Here is a 10,000-nt window from a genome sequence, read left to right as displayed (position 1 = left end):
AATAGAACCTAAGTTGTTCTTAGCCCGCAGTTGTCTTTTTTGAGTCTCATTTGAAACACAACTTTTGCAGCTGTTGAAGAGGTCTCGAAATCTTATTTGAACATTTCCTCATGTTTGTGTCTTTTGTAGTCATATTGTCACATCATGTTTTGCTGCTGGTTATATAACAGCAGAGATGAACTCTGCAAGTGTACATATTTATACATATTAAAATCCAGTTCTGTCTGCTTCAAATAAGAAGATTGTTCCACATGGTGCTTCTCCATCCCTGGGGGAGGATAATCTGCACCCCTTAATGATGTCTGCTGTTTTTGCAATGGTGCCCTTGGATACCAGGGAATGTTGTAACCATAGATACGAGATAATGACATTGAAAAAGCACTGCTGCATTCAGGGATGGGCAAATTCAGGGCAGAGTTTCTTTATGCTCCTACTCAAGAGCAGTTTCATTTATGGCTTCTTTCCTAAGGTCTTCAATCTGGAAACATCTTCAGTCTAGTGGGCCTGTTCTCCTTCATGTTGATAAAGCTGGATTGACTTGTTGAGTTTTATTGAATATTTTTTTTTATCATCATGGCATTACACTACCCAGAGCAAAACCCAAATTCATTGCACACGGCTCATTGTGCCCGTGGTTAAGTGGACTGTCAGTGTGGATTCACATGATGGAGATTCATACAGTCTGAATGCTGCGTTACAGTTCTGCCCATGTGGATGTGGAGACATTGACCTTTGAGGGCACAGAACTTCTGAGGGTACAAGATGGCACATGTCTATGTGGGTAGAAAAATACAGTACTGTGGCAGTTGCTCAGTCAAAGAAAAGGGTGCCTAGTTTCTGAGGATATAGGCTGTGTGCTGTGCCAGAGATGGCGACTTTTATAGATTAAAAAAGATATCAATTTATCGCTATGATTATGAGAAAATCCTGTCCTTTGTAGTTGATGTACGGTAAGTGTCTAGTGTCAGGTTTCTACTCAGTCACTTTTGTTTTCAGATGACTCACAAATAACCAGAAAACAATAAGGTCCATTGTGAGTGTTCTCTCAGAGCAAGCCTTATTTCTATCAGTAGTTTTCTGTGATTTATGTGGAAATTCTTTGAAGCATTTTGAACCAATTTGAAGGCAGTATCTGTTAAACTTCAGTTATGTAGCTGATCTGGCCCATGTTTTTAAGTTCTGTATTTGATGAAAATGTTTTTAATGTTCTAAAGAGGTTCTCAAAGTACAGGTCACTCAATCGAGTTCCTCCTGTAGGGTTCTCTGTGTAGTTCTCCTCAGCAAGAACGCAGCCAGTCAGAGGTCCGCAGACTTCAGGATACGGTGGAGAATGTCCAGGCAGGTCGAGGGGACTCCCTTATATGGGCAGTAGGATAAGTAGTATTGATAAGGCATTAATAGCGTTAATATCAATATGAACATTGTGTTTCTTCAGGATGTTTCTTCTACACATCTTTATTCACATTGTCTCGATAGTTTTGTACAGTGTCCTCTGTAAATGTATGTAGGGATAGCATTAGCATTTGCTAGGTGTCAGTGCACACCGTGTCAACGTCATCCTTATGTAACCGGGCTGTCTGTCTTCTCTTCTCGTGTCCTCTGGCTGTCCATCTAGGAGAAACGGCGGCTGGCCATTCGTAATGCTGCCCAACAGTGGGAGGGGCTTAAGTCCTGTTTGGACCTGCCCACCCAGAACGGATCGAAGGAGGAAGTGAGCCCAGAGAATAGCCCCACCCACAGCTCCGCGCAGACCAATGGGATCGCTCAGGATCCCTCTCCAGATGAGCTCAGGTGCAGATCTGCAGACATGTTTCATGTCTCTCTCCTTCCTGTTATGTCGTCCTAACTGTCTTTCAGTTTATTTTCTGATTCTCTTTGTCTCTCACTGCACCCTGCCTTTCTCCAGCTGCCAGTTCGTTTCTTGTGCTTTGCCTCTCTTCATTCGTTTCACTATAAGTAAACATGCATTAGCTTTATGCTGTTGCTTCATATCTTGGTATAAATATGGACGTTTTGTGAAATGTGCATGTATACATAAGTATGAATTTGAGTTGCTGAAATCACGAGTAACCAGGGAGAGAACATGTAAGACATGTAAGTGGTTCTAAAGGGTTGCAGGAGTAGATGATGGAGAGGAGTGGGGAGGCATGCTTTATTTTCTTCAGATAGTAAATGGTAACCATGTGGCAGTCATATTAGGTGTACGGTACATCTAGTTCCTCATATCCTCGGGTCACTGACCCTCTGATGCTGTCATGCTCAGCTCTTATCTTCTCTCATTTTTTTGCTTCCCTCTCCCTCTCCCTCTCTCTCTCTCTCTCTCTCTCTCTCTCTCCCTCTCTTTGTTTAGGCGGGTGAGCCCTATCTTGGCTCTGGAACGTCCAGCAGTGATCACAGACAACAGGCTACGCTCCATCAGTCGTCCCAACAGCCCACGAGACCCAAGGTACAGATAGACACACACACACACACACACACACACACACACACACACACACACATACACACACACACACACACACACACACACACACACACACCCTCACTCCCCCCACACTAATTCACAGATACACTGTAGGCTATTACCTTTATTCACATATCAACAAAGACATAGATGCAGTCCATCCAACATACTCACACATGCACAAACATTTTCCCACACTTGTACACATACTGTAGGACTGAGCAAATAACACTTGATCTTGTTGAGTGACTGGGATGCAGTTCTCTACTGCCGCACTGACCAGTGACCCGTGTTGGTTGGTGTGTCCCTCCATCGTCCATCGTCCATCCCAGGCTGTCTGTCTGCTTCGTAGATCAGGTCTGTGGTGCACTTCAGGTCTGTCCAGCTCCTTACCCAGCAGGAGTGCCCCTCGCTCCTAGGCACCTTTGACCTCTATGCTGGTTGACGCTTGTGTTCTCTACAGGGGGGGTTACTTCTGGAATTTGACATCAGTCGTCTTAGGAGATGATGCAACCCCTCGGCTCGGTGGGTGTCTCAGAGTGACATCTGCACATGTGCACTGAATAGTGTAGCAGGCTCACATCTTTCAAAAGCTGCTGAAATGTTCTGAAATATGTATCTGATCATGTCAGAGTACTCTCAGGCCTCACGTGGTTGAACTGATGCTCAGGGTCAGCCTCACTGGCTTTGTTGGTCAGTGGTTGGCTGTTGTCAGTGATCAACTCCTGCAGTAAAATAATGTAATGTCCGCAACACTGCTTTTGCTCCCATATGTAATGTATATGTAATGTGTGTGTTTTTTTTTTTTTTTTTAAAGATAGCAACGTTTCAGGCAAAAGTGGTTGGCTGATGTCAGTGATCACTTCCTGTCCTTGGCAGTCATTGGCTCCAACAGTATATCATATTGCGTGTGTGTGTGTGTGTGTGTGTGTGTGTGTGTGTGTGTGTGTGTGTGTTTGTGTGTCTGTGTCTGTGTTTGTGTCTGTGTGTGTATATTTGAGTGTGTGTCTGTGTGTGTGTGTGTGTGTGTGTGTGTGTGTGTGTGTGTGTGTGTGTGTGTGTGTGTGTGTGTGTGTGTGTGTGTATGGAAACACACTTCTGCATATGTGCTGACACAGACATTGTTGAAAAGCCCTCTGAGCCGTGAGGGCCTGGAGGCTGTGAATTACAAGCCTCAGGCTCTCATAGATGGCCCTCGGTGGGCGACCCAAGGACTTTTAATGTCTCCACTCAAAGAGGACTCTGTTCCTCCTCCTGGTTCCCAGGATGCACTGCAGCATCCCTGAAGTCTCGTTAGTCAGCAGTGCATCTGGGTAGCTGTTTTGTCTTTCCTACAATGCTGTACTATACATACAGTATTAGAAGAATATGTACAGTATATATTTCTAAGAGAAACAGAAAGGGACATGTGTGCCTTTATCTTAACCTGTATTTCACATCGGTGTCTATCTGTATGTCTACCTATCGCTCTCTCTATCCATCTATCTATCTATCTATCTACACTATCTATCTATCTATCTATCTATCTATCTATCTGTCTATCTGTATCTAGATACTATGTGTTTGTGTGTGTGTGTATGTGTGTGTGTGTGTGTGTGTGTGTGTGCGCGCGTGTGTATTTTATTATTATTATTATTATTATGTTTATTTTATTTATTTTTTATTTTTCCATACATTTATTTTTATTTCCTAATAGAAACGTGAAGACGCATGTATGAGACGTGTGCACCTTTGTCTGCAAATTGGTGTCCTGTCTGCAGAGACTGGGCCCCGACTTTCGATGAAAGCCAAATTTCATTGGTCACGGTCTGGCTGTGGTAATGCTGTGATGGCACTTACAGAAACAGTTTTGACGGGGGGGCGGCCCTAGCGCTGATTTATGATCGGCTGCCTGAAAGAAAGAGTAACTGTTATTCTCCTTACGCCAGTGCCTCCCTGTCCCGGGTTAGCGCAGCAGCGGCATGACGTGGAGTTATGGATGTCCGGATGAAACGCTTGGATGTTGTGGTGGTCTTCAGAAGCCCAGGCAGGCCCCAGTCCCACGTGGTTCCCCACCACGCTCCCCCACCCCTCTCCCCTGAGCCACCACTGAGCTCCTCATCTGCTTCAGCTTTATGGACTTTGTGGACTCAGAGGGACCCCCCCTGGGTGCGGAGTTTGCTGAAGAGAGATGGGGGGATACAGACCAAGAAGAGAGAGATGCAGAGAGATTAAAGCGGGGGGGGGGGGGGGGGGTGTAGAGAAAATAGCAGAGAGACTGAGGCCACGTCCACACGTACCAAAACGATCTTTCCCCCCTCCGTTTTCCCTGGCATCGTTTGAAGAATATTTGCGTCCAAACGGATCCATCTCAATACGAGTCAACACGCTACTTCTTAATAGAGCGCAAGGGGGCCCATGGTATTGCTCTCCTCGTCCTGGTCAAGCCTTGGCCATATGGACGCCCACAGCAAGTCTCCCCACAGCAAGTCTCCCCACAGCCTCAGGTTTCTGTTGACACAGTTTCCCCTCAGACGCCTCTCTGTGTGGCGAAGGGGGGAAAGTCTCTCTCCGATAGACATCTCTGAATGAATGAGTGCATTATTAAGACTCTGCCATTGTGATGATTAGTAGGTGTCGTCTGTTGGAGAGATGCACATGACTGAGCCATTCAGTGCAAGTGCTGTTTTCTCTGCCTCGCCAGTCAGCCATGCATCACTCTCAGTGAGCTTAGAGTCTAATGCTTCACATGTTAGAGCCAGTTAGCACTGTAAATCTCTTGACTGTTGATGTGTGTGTGTGTGTGTGTGTGTGTAGGGGGCATATGTGGGCCTGTGTGGTGTGTCTGTGTGTGTGTGTGTGTGTGTGTGCGTGTGCATAGGGGGCATATGTGTGTGTGTGTGTGTGTGTGTGTGTGTGTGTGTGTGTGTGTGTGCGCTTGTGTGCGTGTATGCACAAATGTTTCTGAACTGAGGTTAACCTCCTGCCGTCATTGGTAAGCACCAGGAATGAAGGCGGTCATTATTGGAGCTCATCGCTCAGTGTCTGGTGTGCTGCCCGTGACGCTGCCCCTGTGTTCAAGGTGTGTGTGTGTGTGCTATTGCTGAAAGCGTCGCAGGAGCAGGAGGAGGAGGAGGACGGCTGGCGGTGTTTGTGTAAGGGCCTCTTAGCGTTAGCGGGCGCGCAGAAAAGGCTGATGAAGGCTGCCTTCTGTTGGACTTGAGTGGCGGCGTGCTCCACATGCAGGGCGATGTGTGAATAGGCAGGAGTGTGTGTGGTTTAGGGTGGGTGGGTGCTGGCGATGGCGGTGAGGACAGCTTGGAACAGCCGTACAATAGAAGATGAATCACCCGTTTGAGAGAAGCTAGAGAGACTGGCACGAAAGGGCTGTGTGTTTGTATGTTGACGCTGAAGGTGGTGTGCACACGCGCCTGTGTGTGTGTGTGTGTGTGTGTGTCCATCTGTCTCTGTGGGATTCTGAGTGTTTGTATTGTGTTTTACAAGGGTGTGATATTAAGGTGGAAAATAGTAAAAAGTAAAAGCAATTATTTCCCTTTTGAGAGAGAGAGAAAAGAAGGAGGGAGAGGCTAGAAACAGGTTAGAGACAGAGGACAAATAAGTGGCATGTAGTTTTCGTGAGTGCTTATATCCACATTTACTAAATCCATGAGCGTTGAGCCTTTGATCTCTTTCAGCTGATGGATAAGAGAGAATAGAAAAGTCTGATTGACAAGAGTTCCTATAAAATGAATGAAAGGCCTGCCTCTTTCTGTTAAGAGTCTGAGAGAAAGGGCTCGTATATAGCAGAAGGATTACTTGGGACTACAGCAGGGGGAGCTGCAATAGCCCTTCTCTTGAAGACTGAGGTGAAAGCAAAGGGCTGATTTCATTTGAGCTTCAGTCCAGACAGAAGTGTTCAGTTGGAGCCTGGGGGAGTGTGTGTGTGATTGGACCGAGGGTCAGGATACAAAGAAGTGGATGAAGAGGCAACAGGAGGCAGAAGTAGAGAGAGAGAGAGAGGTAGAGAGAGACAGAGAGAGAAATGGGGTGATGTACCTGGATAGGGGAGTCTGCGAGACCTACTCATTGTGTCTGTCTATCATTTAATCCAATCTCAGACTGAGCGTGAGGCAGGTAGATAAAATCAAGGTATAAATCCAGCTACCCTGTAGCACGGAGAAGAGACAGGGAGAGAGAGGTAGAAAGAGAGAGAAGTAGAGCTAGAACATAGAGATTAAGTAGAAGATGGAAAGATAAAAATAAAGGAGGCTAGAGGAGGGTGGTAGAAAGGTAGATGTTGATTGAGTTGAGGCTGGAAGATGCTGTGTACAATATAAGAGAGAGAAAGGATTCAGAGAGTGGGTAGAAGCCAAGATGACTGGAGGTATCAAAAAATACAGACTGAGAGTGAGGAGTGAGATATTGTTAGTCAAACAGAGAGACTACAAATTTGGTAGTGAAGAGGGAGAGTGTGTGACATGATTTTGTGTGTGTGTGTGTGTGTGTGTGTGTGTGTGTGTGTGTGTGTGTGAGAGAGAGAGAGAGAGAAAGAGAGAGAGAGGGAGGGAGGGAGAGAGAAATAAAGAAAGAGAGGCATAAAGTAAGTGCTGGAATGATAGAGTGAGGCCATCACAGTGGTGCTTCACACTGTCCTGCTGTCTTGGCTGCACTGAGTCAGAAGGAGCCCAGAGACCTGCCTCATTACCAGAACTTTCCTTCCGTCACTCAGCACGGTTCAGTCGTTAAAGGCCAGGAGAACTTCCAGAACTAAGAGTTCCTCTGTCAGTGGCTCACCTCTGATGGCATCCACTGAGCCCAGAGTCTTGATTCCTCGTGTTAAATGTACCGGATGGATCTCTTGCTCCATGGATGATTGAGAGTTTATGAATGTTCCATAGTAGCTTGTGCTCCGTGCTGAAAAACAGAGAGAGAGAGAGAGAGAGAGAGTGAGAAGAGCGAGAGAAAAAAAGGGAACGAGGCAGAGAGAGAGAGTGAGAGGGAGAAAGAGAGAGAGGGAGTGAGTGAGAGAGAGTCAGAGAGAGAGGGAGGGATAGAAAGAGAAAGAGAGAAAGAGAAGAGTCTTCGTCGCTGCTTCCCAAGGGGTAACCTTGAGCCACCAAACAAACAACAAGACTGAGACTGAGAGGCTCCTCTGCGCCGGGCCCTTTGAGATTTAGTGCTGGTTTATTAAAGCGCGGCCGCTCAGCAGAAAGCAGCGGCCCACAGGAGGAAGTGTTTATGGCGGGCCCGCACGGCAGACACTTATCTGCTGTTGTCTGGTGCCCTCGGCGCTCGGAGATCGTTTGTTACCCGCCGTATCTTGGGAGGGGGCTGTTCGCAGGGGCACCTGGCCTGGTAATCCATTCTGATTACGAAGGAACAGTAGGTGACAGAGGCCAGAGCACAACGATACAGACACACACACACACACACACACACACACACACACATACACGGACACACACACAACTGTGGCATGCGTCCAGACAGCAGACTGAGGAGGAGAGGTGGAGAGGGCAGGGCTAGCAGAGACAGTCGAGAGAAAGAAAGACTCATATAAAGAAATTGCAAGAGAGACTGTGTGTGTGTGAGAGAGCAAAAGATAGGGAGAGATGACTATTGGAGCTGTGAGTGGAGGTAGAAGAAGAAATACCCTAAGAATGGGGTTACAAGAGAGAGACGGCAAAGAGAGAGAGAGAGAGAGAGAGAGAGAGAGGATTAGGGGAGAGAGAGAGAGAGAGAGAGAGAGAAAGGGAGAAAGGGTTTAAAAAATGGCATAAGTATTTCCCAGGAACGATAGTTCATACTATAGGCTGCCTGTTTAAGCCTATTTGTTTCTACATTCTGATTATTTGTCTGTTGTTATGTCCATGTACCGGTATTATACCTCTATGTTCAATGTATGTAATAATTGCTTTGGCAATACAAAGGTCTAACTATTTGTCATGCCAATAAAGCACTTTTGAATTGAATTGAATTGAGGAAGAGAGAGAAGGCAGAGAAAGAGAGAGAGAGAGAGAGAGAGAGAGAGAGAGAGAGAGAGAGAGAGAGAGAGAGGGATTAGAGAGAGGGCAGAGGAGTCCACATTATTCTGCAGTGTTTATATGCAGGCTGCCAGTACTGCCGTGTGTGTTTGACTGTGTGTGATTAAGAGTGTTTAACAGACCCCCTGCCCTGTCCCCACACAGGGTGCCTGTCTGTCTAACGCTGGAAAAGTGGCCAAGTTTGGGCTGTGTGTGTGTATGTGTGTGTATGTGTGTCTTAGTGTGTGTGTGTGTGTGTGTGTGAGGAGTGTGTGTGGTTTTGTGTGTGCATGTGTGCACATACAGTATACTGTATGCTTAAGTGTGTGTGTGTGTGTTTGGGGGGTGTATGACTATATGAGGTTAGCTGACTGTGTGTGTGACTTTAGATGAGGTTACCTGACTCTGGTCTACCCTCAGGGTAACCCCTGCCTCATTTCCCATCCTCTCGTCCCCTTCTCCCTCCACACACACATTTTAATACTTTTATTTGGACACACACACACACACACACACCTTTGCCCTGCTACCGTGGGTCTTCAGAAACCCTGCTGCTGTTGTTCAGTCCGGTTGTTTGATTTGAGGCCTTCCCCTCCGACCCGCAGCGGGCTGTGTTTGTGTGGCCTCTGCTGTGGACAGGAGCCTGGCTGCCGGCCGGAGAGCCTCGCTGGGACCCAGAGAGAGAGAGAGAGAGAGAGAGAGACTCTGCTTTGCTCTGTTCCTCTCCTCCGTCCTCTCCACGGTTCCTCTCCTCCGCTCCTCTCCTTCGTCCTCCCCTCCGCTCCTCTCCTCCGTCCTCCCCATGGTTCCTCCTGCCACTCAGCCCACTTCCTGCAGCCCTGCGGTTTGTTGGGATTATGTGGAGGGGGGTCGAATGAGGAGCCTAATGAAATTTTGGGAAAGTGTAAGTGTGTGCGCATGTGTCGTGTGTGTGTGTGTGTGTGTCATGTGTGTGTGTCGTGTGTGTGTGTGTGTGTGTGTGTGTGTGTGTATGCGTGCATGCGTATGTGCGAACGTGTGTGTGTGTGTGTGTGTGTGTGTGTGTGTGTGGCAAGGCGAGGCGAGTTGTTTGGGTAGGATTGGGTTCTCCCGTAGGTTATTAAAAACACTGGGAGGAAATGGACTCGCTTCAGTGGCGCATTAGGCTGCTAATGGCTGAACTTTGGCTCCGGTGGCTCGGACTGCTAACCCACTCTGGGGCCCCAGTCTGCTACACACACACACACACACACACACACACACACACACATACACATACATTCAGGCACACACTCTCACTTGCCTCAAAACTCATACACAGACACACAAGCACAATAGCCATACAAGCATGCTGACATACACTTAAACATTAACATTACACAAACAAATGCACCCACCCACCCACACCCACACACACACACACACACACACACACACACACACACACACCCAAACCCACATGCCCACACACCCACGCACTCTTCTCTCCTAGGGGCCTCTGCCATCCTAATCACCTGGGGCTCCCTTTTCCCCTGTGCTGTCAGGCCTAAACATC

General features: G+C 47.4%; 1 protein-coding gene across 1 annotated transcript in view; it reads left to right on the top strand.

The window, feature by feature from the left end:
• LOC134095261 (leucine-rich repeat-containing protein 49) overlaps nt 1-10,000 on the top strand; it is a 54,070-nt gene that overhangs the window by 29,461 nt on the left and 14,609 nt on the right. The window contains exons 12-13 of the mRNA XM_062548712.1: nt 1,616-1,791; nt 2,351-2,446. Coding sequence (XP_062404696.1) covers nt 1,616-1,791; nt 2,351-2,446 — 272 coding nt within the window. The remainder of the gene's footprint in view (nt 1-1,615; nt 1,792-2,350; nt 2,447-10,000) is intronic.

This window comes from Sardina pilchardus, chromosome 11, assembly GCF_963854185.1.
Source record: "Sardina pilchardus chromosome 11, fSarPil1.1, whole genome shotgun sequence".
Taxonomy (NCBI): domain Eukaryota; kingdom Metazoa; phylum Chordata; class Actinopteri; order Clupeiformes; family Clupeidae; genus Sardina; species Sardina pilchardus.
This window is presented reverse-complemented; position numbering and strand designations above follow the sequence as displayed.